This window comes from Furipterus horrens, unplaced genomic scaffold, assembly GCF_987537825.1.
Source record: "Furipterus horrens unplaced genomic scaffold, mFurHor1.1.pri manual_scaffold_1, whole genome shotgun sequence".
Taxonomy (NCBI): domain Eukaryota; kingdom Metazoa; phylum Chordata; class Mammalia; order Chiroptera; family Furipteridae; genus Furipterus; species Furipterus horrens.
The window spans coordinates 6,313,415-6,330,022 of NW_028327171.1; the positions used below are offsets into that span (position 1 = coordinate 6,313,415).

The window sequence follows — 16,608 nt, forward strand, 5'->3', positions numbered from 1 at the left end:
CTCTGCCACTGTCAGGATCGCCTCCTGTCTGTGTCGCTGGCGGCCGTGGTCTCCCTGTGGCTATGGGGGCGGCCGCTGCACACCCCCCGACACCGGACAGATGAGCTGGACAGTGGTTTGTGCGTCACAGGAGGACTGCCCGCCGTGCAGGGTTGCTCTTGGATTGGGGTGAACAATTGGGGGTTGGAGGTGGGCTCTGTTGTATCAAAAGGGTGGGGTGTCCCCTGGTTCTCAGGGAGGATGTGATTGGCCTGTTTGTGTGTTTCTGGGGATAAGCAGATACCATGCCCGGTCCCCTTGATAAGGAGCGTTGCTTGGCTAGGAGACCTCGTCTGCGGGAGCAGAGGGCGAGGGGAACCGGTAGTTAGGCCATTTCAGGTCTCCCCAACTTCACCAGCTGTGAGGACAGCACCGCAGGTGTGGACCTTAGACACCGTGGATTTTAAACATTAGCTCATCAGTAAGTTTCTGGAAGCTATGTGACATTAGGAAACCATAGGGTCCCAGAGTTTCTATCCAGGGAGAACATTATTGATTTGGGAAGGATTTTTAATCTGCCTCCCCAGCTGAGGTTGTAGGACAGTGGTTCTCACCCACTGGTAGGCATGAGAATCGCCTGGTGTTTTTTTTTTGTTTGTTTTTTTTAATGTGTTTTATTGATTATAATATTACATTTGTCCCAATTTCCCTTCCCTCTGCTCCCCTCCACCTTGTGGCCCCCCTCCCTCCAGTTGTCCCCCCCTTTTAGACCATGTCCATTAGTTGTGCATATAGTTCTTCTCAACCTCTCTCTGTCTATTCCATTCCCTCCTACCATGATCCCTAATTCCTATATCATCTCCCTCCCTCTCCCTGTTCCCCTTCCCTGCTGACCTCCCCCCAATATGTTCCCCGTACCTATAGTTCTTTTTCCACTCTCGTTGCCTGTTTAGTTTGCCTTTGTTTCAATTCCCTAGCTCCTGTTGTTTCTTGTGATGCAGTTTTCATTTTAGATTTCATAGTTTTGATCCTCCTTTTTCTAAACCAGTCCCTTTAACATCTCATATAACAGTGGTTTGGATCTAATGAACTCTTTCAGTTTTATTTTGTCCTGGAAACACTTTCTCTGCCCTTCTATTCTGAATGACAATTTCGCTGGATAGAGTATTCGTGGTTGTAGGTTTTGGATTTTCATTACTTTGACTATTTCTTGCCAGTCCCTTCTTGCCTGCAGGGTCTCCCTTGAGAAGTCAGCTGATAGTCTAATTGGGACCCCTTTGTACATGATTCTTTTCTTCTCTCTTGCTGCTTTTAAGATTCTCTCTTTATCTTTAATTTTTGACATTTTGATTATAATGTGTCTTGGAGTGGTTCTCCCTGGGTCCAGTTTTTTTGGAATTCTCTGTGCTTCCTGGACCTGTAAGTCTATTTCCTTCCCCAAGTTTGGGAAGTTCTCCTTTATTATATTTTCACTCGATTTTTCAAGTTCTAGTTCGTCTTCTTCATTCTCTGGCAAGCCAATGATTCTTATGTTGGGCCTTTTATAGCTGTCCCAGAGGTTTCTGATCCTCTCATCGTTGCTTCCCATTTTTTCTCTCTGCACTGGTTGACTGCTTGTTCCTTCTCCATATTCCAGTTTGTTGAAATGAACTCTGGATTTTTTTCCCTCACAATCTGTCTCGTATGTGGTTTTGTTCCTTTCGTTATGAGTGTTTTTCGCTTCTTTCTCATCTTTTTCCAGATCTTTTGTGAATTCTGTAAGCCACCTGATAACAATGGCCCTGAACTGAGCCTCTGACAGGTTTCTTATTTGTTCATCTGTCAGGTTCTCCATCTGTTGCCTGGTGAGCTGTGCCACCGGGACTTCTATAGTTGTCTGCCTCATTTTGACAGATGCGTTTTGTTTTCTTGGGCCGGCTGTCGGGGGCAGTGCCTGTGTACTCGTCACAACCCAGCGACCGGCGCCATTCGGCAGCCTTTCTCCTTGTTGTGCTGTGGTGCTTTGTCGTCACAAGCCAGCGACCGGTGCCTGTCCGCGACCTATTTCGCAGCCCTGTGGCGCTTTCTTTGGGGGCGGGGGTCCAAGATGGATTCACACAGTTATTCCGCTAGGAGACCGGGATCCGTCCTCCCGCCCCCTGGGCCTCACTGTTCAAGGCGATGTGGTGGCTGCTTTCCCCAGCGTTGAGGTCGCGAGCTGCCGGGGTTCGACTGCAGCCGGGGTTGTTCTCCCCGCCGCTGTCCCTGGTGCGACCGCAAACAGCTCCGCCCCCTTTCGCTCCCCCTACCTGCCCAAAGAGCGCCGCTGGTTTATAACTTCATATGTTGGGCTTCCGTGTAGTTTTATTTTCTGGAATTTCTAGTTATCCTTTGATTTGAAGTAGTTGTATTCCTCTTTAGTTGTAGAGGGAGACCTAGCGCGTCCGTCTAAGCCTCCATCTTGGCCGGAAGTTCCGCCTGGTGTTTTTGAACCTCCAGAAGCCTGCCTCCATCAGCCCTGAGACCCTCCAACTCCTTGTCTGGGGCATAGCCTTCCTCCCATGGCCAAGGACAAAAAAAGAACTAAAATTAGCGCCGGCTGGCGTGGCTCAGTGGACTGAGCACCAACCTGCAAACCAGAAGTTCGCTGGCTCGATTCCCAGTCAGGGCACATGCCTGGGGTGTGGGCCAGGTCCCCAGTTAGGGGCGTGTGAGAGGCAATGGATCGATGTTCCTCTCACACATCAATGTTTCTCTCCCTCTCTTTCTCCTTTCCCCACTCCCCTCTCTCTAAAAATAAATAAGTAAATAAAATCTTAAAAAAGAATTAAAATTAGAAACATTAAAGGAACATATGCATTCAAATAAAATAAAGCATTTAAGAAAGAAATGTCTTAAATGAATAAAGGTAGAATAAGAACTAAAATAGAAGAGATGCAAGATAAAAGGTTAAGGATTGAAAGTAAGAGTATTCAAAATTAAGAGTTAAGACTTTAACTCTTCTATTCAAAATATAAGACTTAAAAGTTCAATTAAAACATTAAAAGAAAAATTAGAAAACACTGAAATTATTAGGGATAAAATTAAAAGGAATGAAGTTTATCCTCTGTAACATGTAATTTAAACTGTTACCGGGCTAGCTGTCATGTTTATTGTTGAGTCTGTGGTGTGCATTATGTGTGGTGTGTGTGTGTGGTGTGTGTGTGGTGTGTGCATGGTGTGTGGTGTGTGTGGTGTGTGTGTGTGGTATGTGTGTGGTGCATATAGTGTGTGTGTGTGGTGTGTGTGTGTGGTATGTGTGTGGTGCATATAGTGTGTGTGTGTGGTGTGTGTGTGGTGTGTATGTGGTGTGTATGTGGTGTGTGTGTGGTGTGTGTGTGTTGGGTGGGGCCTGTGAGAGGCCCTCAGCTCTAGTTGGAGACTTTACACTCCTTTCCTCATTGTATCTGCTGATCCTTACTCTTCCCAATAATAAAGCGATTTTTGTTACAGACGGGAGAAGTAACCGAGGAGGGAGCGGAAGGCGAAGCCGAGGAAGAGGAAGCTGAAAAAGGAGAAGAAGCAGGAGAAGAAGAAGGAAAAGAAGATTCTTAGGCCTTGCCATGTTGATTTCTTCACCTGTTTCAGGTAGCCACCTGATTCCGGGGCTGAACCCTTGCTTATTACCATACAATCTCAATACCGCATTTCAGTGGTGGCGGAAGGGGCTTCTAGTTCAGATCTATCTGTCTCCCCTTTCAAGGCTTGGGGCTGTCCCCTCCTGGAGCCACGGGGCTGGTGAACTGTCAGCCCCACTGCATGGGCACAAGGGCACAGACGCCTGTGGATTCTAGGAGAGTGTACCTTTGAGGAAGAGCCTGTTTTGTACTGATTTTCTCCTCTTTCTCCACTTGACCATTTTTTATGTGCAGTGAAGGCACAGGCAGTGTTCTGTATCAGCCTTCCAGTATATAGACTCCTCTGCTGATCAGTGTACTTCCATGTTTGTAGGGGAATGACAGTCAACATCCAGAGTGATGGCAATAAGTTGTAACTTTAAAAAACCACAAAGCTGGCTGTCATTCATGAAAGACAAATATTGTTGCTAGATATTTAGTGATATGAGCTTGATATGACATATTCACTTATTAAATATGAACCAGAACACTCATGTAGACACACTGTGGAACACAGTGACGTCACTTTAGGGATCTCTGACAAGTGCACTCGCTGCCTTGTAGTTTTAAACTTCTATTGATGATGAAAAATAATTGTGTGATCCTTAAGTTTGGTAAGTGCCACCTAAATATATTCATAAGGTAATGACAGTGTCTAATGACAGTAGCTATAAGAACATGGGGGAAATGCTCAAATATTGTGGGCCATGCAGATAAGATGGAATGTGTGAAAACACCTGAAGATCATTAGTGCTATAAAAATATCTGGTTTTGCAAGTCATAGAGCAGATGCCTGTGTAAATATATTGTTATTACCTGACCCTGCAACCGAGTTTGAGGCAGCAGTTTAGACTGGTGCTATAAGGATTCTTTTTAACATTGAAATTAAAATTAAGAATTAAAAAAAAATGCTATAAATGACGCACAGACATAGACAACAGGGCGGGGATTGACTGTGGGAGAGCGGGGAGGCGGGCAGGGCAGGGCAGGGGGGAGCAACGGGGAAAATGGGACTCCCGTAATAGCCTTCAGTGACCCACGTAAGACTTCTGGGCCGTGGGAGTCAGGGGCGCTGGGGAAGAGGGGGAAAGAGAGGGAGGAAGCCCTCAGTCACCCCGCAGGCCTTCCTAAGGTCTGCGCTGGCGCTCTGAGCGTGTCTTGTGAAGGGCGGACGAAGGGCTCACTTGGAGAAGAAAAGGGAAGTCCCCGGTGCTTTGTAAGGTGTCTGCTCACGAATAACATCACTCTGTGTACCAGAGACCAATCTGGATAGCACGAACCTTCCCACATAACATACGTGCGCTTAGACATGAAAAGCTAATATAAAACCTTGGAGCTTAATACATTTTGAGGAAATATTAGAGCTGGTGAGAGTAGCCATCACACTATGTTACTGCACCATGAACATTTCATCGCTCATTTATTTAAATTGCACAGTGAATTATTCTCGCCCATCATTGGATGTTTTCCCAGGTGGTCTCTTTTCTGTTCTGGGCACACGGATTTCCACGTTAAGGCCTAACGTTATCATTTTGGGCATGATCCCTTTAAATTAATTAACTAGTTGTTAATTAATTTTCTGTTGTTACTACTGAGAAATCTGTTGTCAGTCTTTTTAGTGTCCCTACTTCCATTTCTAAGGAATGCCTTGGGACCCATATTTGAAAAAACAAACAAACCAACATCAGCAAGGTTACTTTTCAGAAGTTTATCTGAAGAATGGTGGGAAAGGAAAATATGCTGATATTTATTCTTATACCAACAAATAAAAATCCCCACAGTAAAAGACTCATATGTACTGTGTAAATTCATTTTTATTCACTTTGATTTAAAGTTCTTTGAGAATTATGCAATTTTAATGTGGTAATTATACAAACATATCGAATGTGAAATGGTGCAGCCGAGAGAATCCTTCATGTATCCACATGGCTTTATAGGCTGATTTTTTTAAAAAAAGGCAATTGCGGATGTGGCCAGCACATTTTGCCAGTTTTTCTGATGGCTTCTGGTTTAGAATCCAGGCCACGGAAGTCTATTGTGGGGTCAGAAGGCCTGACAGTAAAGGAGTGACCAGACAGTTCCCTATGTCCCGCCCCTGACCCCTGGAGAGATTCAATATCCTTTAAAGTGCAACCTGGCAATGCGTTCAGACATTCAGTAAACCAGCTTCCAAAGGCAAGCCCATCGCAGCTCACGCAGGTGCTCTTTAGGGAGCACATGGCCGTGAATGGAACTAAGACCAAATTTTTGTTTCCTGTGTTTGCCACCGATGTGCAGGTGATGCCCCCCGGAGAGATTACATGTAGCACAAGACCAAATTCTCCCTCCTGAAAGGTTCCCTCCAGGACCTGACTGTAAACTGAGCCTCTCCATTCATTCTCCAGGAAAAGGCAGTGGGGACACCATTAAAACTAACGATGTTGTCTTCCGTATGGTGTCTGCTGTGTGCTAAACACAGAGAAAGATATAGACCTGGTCTGATTTCCCACGAGAAACACTTAATTTCCTGGCTTGCACTTGGGACAAAGGAGGAGTAGCGATTTATGGAACAGAAGGCAGTACTTCCCTTTCCCCCGTGATAAACACTGAGGATTGTGCTAAATCTTCTCTCTCTCCCTTTAACACCTGCCTCGCTAATCCTTCCCTTTTCTTATAGAAAACCCAAGTCACGGAGCAACATTTCAACTGTCTCCCCACAGACCAGACTCAACAAATGCCGTTGCCCGAAGCGAGCCTACCTCTCAGAGGAGCTGTACTAACGCAGTTAGGTGTGTGTGGACCTCTCTACTTGTCATATCAACATGAAATTCAGTGTCAAGACTCTACATGCATACCTTCACGGGCCTGACATTTTTGGCCTTTGCCTAAGTTTTCTTTCTTTCTCTTCATAGACCTTCTGAATAATGATTTCAAAATATAGAGCTCTGTGCTAGGACAGTATTTCCTTGTAGGTGCCTTATGCTACTTGCCTCGGAATTAGCTTTCAAAATAAAATGCTTTCCAGAGAACATGCACATGAATAAAGATTAATAGCAAAGATCTTGTCCCAAGAGCATCAGATCTTTTTAGTTTTGGTCTCTTCTTGTATGTGCCTGAACTCAATTAATCTGTTACCATGTCCAAATCCTCAGCAGAACTCTACTGTCTGCATTGGGATGGGTGTTTTTTGTTTCACTGATGATTTGGTCTGTGTTTCCAAACACTGCTGGTTGTCTGGTTACGTCCTGTTTTGTATTATGCATTCCGCTGTGTGCGTCATCTTTGAAGCCTTATCCAACATAAGGCCACCATCCACATGTGTGGGGATACCAGCAAGGAGAAAGAAATGTCCACTCAGTGTTCTTCGCATGTTTCTGTGCTGAAGGGAGAGGCTGCTGCTTTTTCTCCATGGATTAGCAGCCATGGCTATGATTTTGCCTCCTGATACCACAACATCGGTCCCCCAAGAGCTGATCCAGCCCCGATGACTGTTTACCAGGTAGGTTTGACAGTGCTTTTCTGCTCACCTGCTGCACCGTGGTTTATCATAGGTATTTTTCTTTCCTAGAAGGTTCTGTTGACATCCCTCCCCTTTCGGTGAACGTGCTATTTCTTCCTTATGTTTTTCCCTTTTCTTTTCTAAGTGTATTTCATTGATTATGTTGTTACAGTAGTCCCATATTTTTTCCCCTTTTTGCTCCCCTCTGCTCAGTATCCCCCTTCCCCCCAGCAATCCCACCCTCCTTAGTTCATGTCAATGGGTTGTGCATGTAAGTTCTTTGGCTTCACCCTTTCCTATATTATTCTTAACTTCCCCCTGTCTATTTTGTACCAACTGATTATGCTTCTTAGTCCCAGCACCATTTCCCCATTTCTCCCCCTTGCCCCTCCCAGCTGATAACCCTGCAAATGACCCCCATACCTATGATTCTATTCCTATTCTGGTTTGCTTAGTTGGATTTTGTTTTTATTTTTTAGATTCAGTTGTTGATAGTTGTGAGTTTGTTGTCATTTTAATGTTCATAATTGTGATCTTTTTCTTTTTTTTTTTTTTTTTTTTTTTTAATGTTTTTTATTGATTATATTGTTACAACAGTTCCAATTTTCTCCCCCTTGTTCCCCTCCCCCCAGCATCCCCCTCCCCCAGCGATCCCCCCCAAGTCCATACCCCTGGTTCGTAAAAATTAACTATCCCCCCCCTCTCAAATATTAGGACCCTTTGTAATCTTGTAAAGGACAATGGGCGAAGGTCTCAAGCTCCTCTAGCTGCTTCAAGCTGGACATGGTCGTCGTCCTACCTGTGATCTTTTTCTTAAGTAAATCCCTTTGACATTTCATATAATAAGGGCTTGGTGATAATGAGCTCCTTTAGCTTGAGCTTGTCTGGGAAGCACTTTATCTGCCCTTCCATTCTAAAGGATAGCTTTGCTGGATACAGTAGTCCTGGTTGTAGGTCTGTACTTTTCATCACATTGAATACTTTTTGTCAGTCCCTTTTTGCCTGCAAAGTTTCTTTAAAGAAGTCAGCTGATAGTCTTATAGGCACCCCTTTGTAGGCAACTCTCTTCTTTTCTCTTGCTGCTTTTAAGATTCTCTCTTTATCTTAAAACTCTGGCATTTTAATTATGATGTGTTTTCGTGTGGTCTTCTTTGGGTCTAGCTTGTTTGGAACTCTCTGTGCTTCCTGGACTTGGATGTCTATTTCCTTCGCCAAATTTGGCAAGTTTTCCTTCATTATTTTTTCACATAAGCTTTCAATTTCTTGCTCTTCCTCTTCTCCTTCTGGCACCCCTATGGTTCAGATGTTGGCACGTTTAAAGTTGTCCCCACGGTTCCTAAGCCTCTGCTCATTTTTTTTTCAATTCTCGTTTCCTCATTCTGCACTGGTTGACTGTTTTTTTCTTCCTTATGTTCCAAATCATTGATTTGAACCCCAGTTTCCTTCCCTTCATCATTGGCTTTGTCTGGATTTTTCTTCATTTTTTTTAGCATAGCCTTCACTTCTTCCCTTATGTGTTTGCCATACTTAAGCATATCTGTCAAGCCTGTGAGCATCTACATCTGTTAGGTTGGCTATCTCCTTGTCACTTAGTTCTCCCACTGGAACTTTGATCCGTTTCCCCGTTTGGGCCATACCTCTCTGTCTTCTCATCTTGTGTTTGTTTGCCTCTGTGTCTTAGAGCTGTTGCTCCTGCTACATTATAAGGGGTGGAGCCTTAGGGATTTGTCACATAGGGTGACTGTTTTACCACGTTGTGGCACTGTATGTGGGGGAGGGGCCTGAGAGGGAACAATGCTGCTTGCTCAGCACTTGCCACTTTTCCAGGCACTTCTCCCACTTCAGTATGGGACTGGTGCCTCTCTAGCTGTTCCCCTGGCCATTGTCCCCAGAGTGGGTGGGTCTGCAGATGTTCTAGGACCATGGGGGCCCTTTAAGCAAGTGGACTCTGCTGAGAGACTGGCAATTTCTGCCTCCACCCCAACCCCCACTGGTTTGCACAGTCAGAAGCAATGAGGCTTTATTTTCTCCAGTGCTTGGATGGTGAGCTGCGCAGTCTGGTCTGGTGCTGGGAGCACTCCCCAGGTGTTCCTCCTCCCGACTTTTTAAAACATGTGACTGTACTTTCCGCCAGCCTGCTGCTGCTGCCGCTGCTGCCGCTGCCGCTGCCGCCACCACACCGTGTCCTCTCCACCCCTCCTGTCTGGATGAGTATTTCTTCTTTATATCTTTGTTTGCTGGACTTCCATGCAGCTTGGTTTTTCTGGAACTTCTGGTTGTCTCTAGTTTTGAGGTAGTTGTGTTCCTTCTTAGTTGTGGAGGGAGATGCAGCGTGTCTGTCTAGGCCTCCCTCTTGGCCGGAAGTACAGACCTATTTCTTCCTTATATTTTTCTTGTTGCAAACGTTGCCCCTGTACTGTTGGAATAGCTCATCTCCTTGCTTGAAGGACGATTTACTGATTTGAGGATGATTATGGCAATTCAACTTGGAGAGGCTGTAAGCTTTTCCTCCTGGGTCTGCTGACTGATTTGCAGGTAAGACTGTTTGTGTCACCTGAGCATGTTTTCTATGGCGACAGAAGCCGTGTGGATCTCAGGAACTCTGGAAAACAGCTCTTTACTGGCTATCCTAATAACAAAAAGAGGCATTTTGGAGAAAACTAAGATTATTTTGTTCCAAATAGTTGATGTAGACAACTTTAAAAACATTTTTCCCTTTGCTAAAAATAACCTGAGAGACTACAGTGAAATTAAAATTTGTATCATTAATAAACTAATTTCTGTATGTACTTCACTGCGCTAAATTATGTCTTATCCAAAAGCATGTATGATTTCATAACAGCTCCATGCCAAATAGGCCTTATGCTTTTGCTGTTCTCTAGGCTGACTTCAGTTCTTTGGTGAAAGGGTGGGATAAAGATAGCTTTATTCAACTAGAAGCCAATTGTCTTCCTATTTCTCACATTTGTAAATGAAAATAAGTATTTGTGTTAATAATAAGCAAAGATAACCGACCACTTATTTGAATTGGATCACTTTTTTGTAATATTGTCTTTCGGTCATCATAAAAGGAACATTTTAGGAGAGTACTTGTATTTCCTCACGTTACATTTTCTTTAAAGGATTATTGAAATGCAGACATTACTTAGATAACAGCACCATATAAATAGAGTAAGTTCTGTTGCAGACTTGGTTTAACCTGCAGTGCATAGTGTGCCCAGAGGCAGAGAGAGGAAAATCCCCAAATACGGACTGTACAATATGAAAATGTAGTTTATAAAACCCCCATGCTTGATCAATATAGGAAGTTTCTGGAAACTGAACAGCATTATGAATATGTAAAAAAGTGTAAAGAAAAACCCAGTGAACAAGCAAAATCATTCTGCAAAAAGAAGCTAAGAACCAGACAATGGGATAATTACATGATTTATATATAATTATATGATGATTTGAAACTAATAGAAGTTCAAAGAATTTGGTTTATTAGTCTACGGGAGTCCTAAACATTCAAAGTAACTGTTAGTTTTGTTTTTAATTAGAAAAGCAAATACACAAATATTTGAAGGCATTTTTTTCTAACTGCTAAATAGTCCGTTCTCCCTTTTCCACTCTGCCCTTTCTCCCTCTTGTTTCTTGCATTTCCTTGGATTGAAATCATTTGGTACAAGGTAAGGCTGTCCTGCCTCCAACACCCTGGCTCGGCTGGAAACTCCCTGTCCCGCAGAGGTTTCAGGATCATGGCTGAGAGAGAACGAATTTACTCAGGACTCTGTATTTTGTCTGGAGGGATGGGAGGTGGCTACTCTCTCTAGGGGAGAAGAGCGCAGAACTTCTACCTCCCGTGCCTTTTATTGAGGAGGGGATTGGGGAGCTACAAGGTCAAGACTTATAAATCATCAATAAGCTTTCAGGCACTTGGGTTACAGTTGACAGTTACTGATTACAGATATCAATATAAAGAACACAGAGACCAGTCTATGTCAGGGTCTGCTAAACATCCTGATGCCACACTGGCATGAGGTGCAAGGCTTCATACATTTTTAGCTACAGATTGTTTATAGTTAACTGAGAGATAAGAAAAGCAGAGCAAACTTCAAAGCATAATATACATTCTTTAAACCCAGTTCCCATGGAAACCCTCTGAGTGGCCTTCGATCCTGTCTGCCTCTTAGCCTTTCTGGTTTTTTGTTGAGTCTTAGAGGCCTCGCAGGGGGGACCTGGCTCATGGCCTGGGCTATAGTTCCCCAAACCACAAGGAGCGGTCCCCTACATCTCCCCCGTTTTTTTTTTTTTCTAAGACACTTATAGTAGAAGGTCCTATAAAGCTTGCTACTTGCTTTTCCTGAATACGATCACGGGAAAACAGCTTGTGGACACATTGGGGGACACAAAGTATAATGATGACCAATGAGCACTTAGCTGCTCCTATTATTCCTATACGTAAATTTAGTCCTTGAAACCAATTTTTAGGGTTAAGCCATTGAAGGTTATTACTTAGGGTTTGAAAAACTTTTTGTTCAGCAAGCTGCTTAATGTCCATAAACTGTTGATGGAGTTCAAACTGTAATTGATCAATTCGGCCCTTTAAATTGGTAGAAAAGGCCCCTTGGAGACGATGCTGGATGTCTGCCCAGGAATGCTGGCTGGAGTTCTATTTCAGGGGAGTAACACAGTTTTGAAAACCCTCGGTCACAGGTGAGCTGTTGTCTGCTGATCAGGGCATCTTGTCGTTCCCCCGGTCACCGTATGGCCGATTCCATGGCTGAGAGTCGGGCCAGGACTTCCTGATCAATATGAGTGTTTTGGGTCATCTCTTGAGTGGTGGTGGTGAGCAAGGCTTCCGCCATACGGGCAGTCTGGACAGACTCCGCGAGGGCAGTCGCAGCGGAGGCAGCTGTAGCAAGAACAGTAACAGCAGAGATAACACAAGCAAGAAGAGCATCCATAAAGCATCGGACTTTGATTTTAGCAAGAGCCTGATTGAGTGCAGTGAGACCTCTAGGGTCTCGCCATTTTCTGGTGACATTGACTGGCAACTGGATTTCTGACTGCCTTTGCACCATAAAGATAGTTGTTAGATTAAACTGAGTAACGTTGGCCCGAGTGATGCAGCTAGTGTAAATAGAGCCAGCAGTAACGTGAAGATTATATACAAGAACGGAGTGATTATAATTAAGCTGGGGTGTACCGGGAACAGTAGGAAACAAGGGTGAGCGCCACCCACGGTAACCCAAGACACGCAATACGGATGCTTTGTGGTTGCTGAGTTCTTAGTTTTCCAGACGAAATGTGAGAGGTATAGAAACAGAATGAACTATGTTGCTTGAGGAATATTTAAAACTTTTCTTTCAAAAGCAGTGTAGCTGTTACACCTGTGCATGTGTAGTAAGGGAAGGGACCCCAGTGAATTGTAATAATAGGGCATGACCATTAGGTGGAGACAAAAGACAAGCTTCTCGATAAACTGTCCCCAGAGACTCCTGCAATGTGCCCAACATCGGGTACTGCTGAAGTCAGGGGTCGGTGTAAGGTCTTTGCCAGCCCGAGGAAAAACTGACAAACAGAAAACCTCCATGCCACTTCATCAATTAGTGTATTGTTTATAAGGATTTTTATCCAAGATGACTTATTTTGGGCAAAATGTTAGTGATGCCTTCTTCAAAGCCATTAAAACCAACAATTGATTGTTTGAATTTCACAGCTTTGCATTACACACTCAGAAGGAGTTTAAATTCAGACAGCAACCGATCGCCTACTGACAATTTTGATAATGATACAGGATCTTCCTTTAGCCTATAAATGGTTCTAGCTCCTCAGAGAAGTATAAACAGAACCCCGGTGAGCCAAGTGGCTGATTGTCCTTTGTTTCAAGTATTTTAGTCATAATATAACATATTTCCAAACATCTGAACATAGATTCATGATCCTCACCAAAGCATTCATTTTTTGGTCGTCTAAGATACTCGGCTTTTCAAAAAAAAAAAAAAATTCTTTTGGAAGGACTTTCTCATTAGTGGAAAAATGAGTTGCTAAACCTTTAAAATGTAGCGAGCGGTAGGTTGGGTTGTTTCCTAGACCTAGAAATCCGGGCATTGCTCAAGGACATCACAACGCCCTCAGGGGTGACGATGCGAACTGTCAAGGGCTCAGCCAGGCGGGTGTGAGGACCCTGGAGGTGCTGTGGGGGTCGGGGAGTAGTGCGGGAGGAGCTCGGTCAGGTCCAGCAGATGTGTCTGGTCAGCACAGGAGCCTGACGCTTCCCGCAGCCGCTCACGTCCATCCTGCTCGGTTCAGGGTTAAAATCAGACAGCTGGTATGGTGTTTCACGGTAGTTTTATTTGCTAACCTGTATCGGGAGCCTGCTGTGCACCAGGCTCTGTATCGAGGGCTTCACATAATCCCTATGGTAACCCGATGAGGTGGACACCACCCTCATTTACAGAGAAGGAAACCGAGGCAGTGGTGAGTTCGGTACGTGTTTAAGGTCACACAGTCTGGAAGAGGTCAGGTTGGGACTCTGATCTACCTGGGTTCCACTCTGAAGCCTGGGCTGGCCTTCCCAGCACACCCTTCCTCTCTGCCCTTGACCATGGCTTTGCCCCCCTGGGCAGCAGCTGGCCGGCGGTGGGCAGCGTGCACCCTGCGCTCAGCGCGCCCGGTCTCGGGCCTCCTCCTGTCCCCGTGTTCTGTCTTTAGACTTGATGCCACTGTCCAGACGTTCAGGCCCTGGAGCAAGGTGACTCGTACTTCTCTGCTGGGCCGCCTTCTTAGTTGAACCATCAGGGGCGTCCCGTTTCCTTTTCTCCCAAGTTCTCGGGGTACTCACTGTGGCCGCCACCCGTTACAGAGGGAATCGATCCCCGCCCCCCTGCCGCCAAACTGTGATAATTTACTAAACCAACTCTCGGGACTCAGGGAAGCACAATGCTTATGACTGTAATCCGTTAGGTAAGACACCAACAGCCAAGTGAACAGTACACAGAGCGAGGTCTTGTTGAGGTCTTTATCAAGGTTTCATTAGCGAGGCAGGACTGATTAAATCGTGGGCTGCCGGTGCTGGAACCCCATCTCCAGCTCCTCTCCCCTCCCTGGAGATGGGCGTGGGGGTGTGGCTGGAGGGGATAACCGAATCCTGTGACTGGTTCTTCTGGCAACCAGCTCCCGTTGGAGGCGACCTAGATCCCCCCACCCCTCACGAGTCATCTCATGGTCTGAAGGGGCTCCTTAAAGATGACAAAAGGTGGTCCCATTGCTCAAGACAGTCGCAGGTTTCTGAGAGCCTTGTGCCAGGATCAGGAGACCGAGACTCGATCCGTTTCTTCTACCACCGCACCTGTTTTAAGTAGAGCGTTTGATGGGTTCTGACAAAGGTGTATATTCACGCCACCAACGCCCCAACACGATCCAGGACATTTCTGTCGCTCCCCAAAGTTCCCCTGTGCCCCTCTGCAGCTAATGTCTGCCCTCTCCCCAGCCCCAGGCAACCTCTACGTGGTGTGCTGACACCATAGAGTTCCCCTCCTAGAACGTCTATTTTCTCGCTTCTGTTTGGCTTCGCTCCCTTCTCAAAATGTTTTGGAGATTCATGCGTGTTGGTACCAGTGGTTTGTTTCTTTCCTTTGGCCAGGAGGGGACTGTCGGTTTGTTTATTCGTACATCTGTAGGTGGACAGTGGAGTCATTTCCAGTTTGGGGCTATTTTGAATAAAGGCCGTGGACGCTTGTGGACAAGCCTTCTTGTAGACAAATGTATTTATTTCTGCTGAGTAAATACCGAGACTGTAGGTTTTTGAGGGCAGAGTGCATGTCTCTGTCTTTGTGACTCAGAGCACAGTGCGCTGATCCGACGTGTTAAATGAACTTCTTGGTCAGAAAGGGAATGAGACTCACAGCTTGCTACGTGCCAGATACTGTTTAAAAGATTTTTATTTCGTGCTTCCAACGACCTTAATGTAACAGAACCCCTGGGCTGCTCCGATGGAAACAGAACCCACGGGCTGTTTAGTTAGGGGCCCGATTGCCCGCTGCCAGAATCATAACTCTGAATACCAGAGTTTGGTGAAAAGAAAAAGAATTGTTTATTTACACAAAGTCCTGCCTCCCCCTCCCAGACCTGGCCAGTCTTAGGAAAGTCAGAAACACCGTTTCCCTACTTCCTAGGCACAGTTCACTTTACCAGCAGCTGCCAATCACTCAGTTCTGATTGGCGAGGTCCTTTCTGTGCTGCGGTGCCCTCCAGCTCTCAATGCAGGACCGCCTGGATTCTCAGCCTCCTTGTAAACTGCCTTCTTCCTGCAAACCGCAGGCTCCTTCTCAAAGCAGCCTGGCAAGAGCCCCTTCTTAAAGCTGCCTGGAGACCCCTGCTCCAAGCCACATGGAGGGAGCCCACAAGAGCCCGAGAGTGAGGGCGTGAGGGCCAGAGAGAGCCTGAGAGAGAGAGCCTCCTAGAGCCAGAGCCAGCCCAAAATGTCCGCAGCTCCTTCTCTCTTCCTCCCTGCCTCCTCTCTCCCCCTGCGTCCTCTCACGCAGTGGGTGTTGCAAACCGTCCTGACCATTCACAGAACCCACGTAGGCTCTGTCTGCTTCTTCCTACCAGCCCACAGTCCAAGATCCCTCCCATCTTCCTGAGTCTTGGAAGTAAAGCGGATCTTTGCAACAATGTTTCCAGCCACTAGCTCCAGGCATGCAAGGGCATCCTGAAAGCTGCTTCCTGCTCCCTATCTCCCAGCTGCAAACTCTGCGGTTTGTTTTTGGATTCCCCTGTTTCTGTAACATTAAGACTTAAGTGTTATTTTTACAGAATTGTATTCCTGGCTGAGGAAACAGGCTCAGGAACATTAAGGGGCCCACCTAGGAGCGCGCGGCTGGTGAGCTGTGCAACGGGGACGGGTGCAAACCCTGCGTGGGAGTCCAAAGGCCGTGCTTGTCTGTGGCGATCCTTTCTGCTGCCTGCCCGAGCTGCTACGGCGATTTCACGTAGGGGAAATCCTTAAATTTTCCTGACGGCCTCTGCAGTGTCCGCGGAGCCTTTCTGGCCAGTGGACTAGGTCACACCCCCCAGCACTGGACCAGGTCACATCCCCCCGCACTGGACCAGGTCACATCCCCCTGCACTGGTCCAGGTCACAACCCCCTGCACTGGACCAGGTCACATCCCCCTGCACTGGACCAGGTCACAACCCCCTGCACTGGACCAGGTCACACCCCCCTGCACTGGTCCAGGTCACAACCCCCTGCACTGGTCCAGGTCATAACCCCCTGCACTGGTCCAGGTCACAACCCCCTGCACTGGTCCAGGCCACAGCCCCCTACACTGGACCAGGTCACATCCTCCTGCACTGGTCCAGGTCACAACCCCCTGCACTGGTCCAGGTCACAACCCCCTGCACTGGTCCAAGTCACATGCCCCTGCACTGGTCCAGGCCACAACCCCCTGCACTGGTCCAGGCCACAGCCCCCTACACTGGACCAGGTCACATCCTCCTGCACTGGTCCAGGTCACAACCCCCTGCACTGG

The 16,608-nt window shown here is 46.3% G+C and overlaps 1 protein-coding gene across 2 annotated transcripts in view; it reads left to right on the plus strand.

Moving 5' to 3' along the window:
- The window catches only part of SH3BGR (SH3 domain binding glutamate rich protein), a 28,891-nt gene extending 22,238 nt beyond the window's left edge, over positions 1-6,653 (plus strand). For both annotated transcript variants that reach the window (XM_090271776.1, XM_090271782.1), the window contains 2 exons: positions 3,451-3,585; positions 6,271-6,653. In XM_090271776.1, the coding sequence (XP_090127902.1) occupies positions 3,451-3,552 (102 nt within the window). In that variant the 3' untranslated portion in view covers positions 3,553-3,585; positions 6,271-6,653. The remainder of the gene's footprint in view (positions 1-3,450; positions 3,586-6,270) is intronic.
- Positions 6,654-16,608: the final 9,955 nt, after the last annotated feature.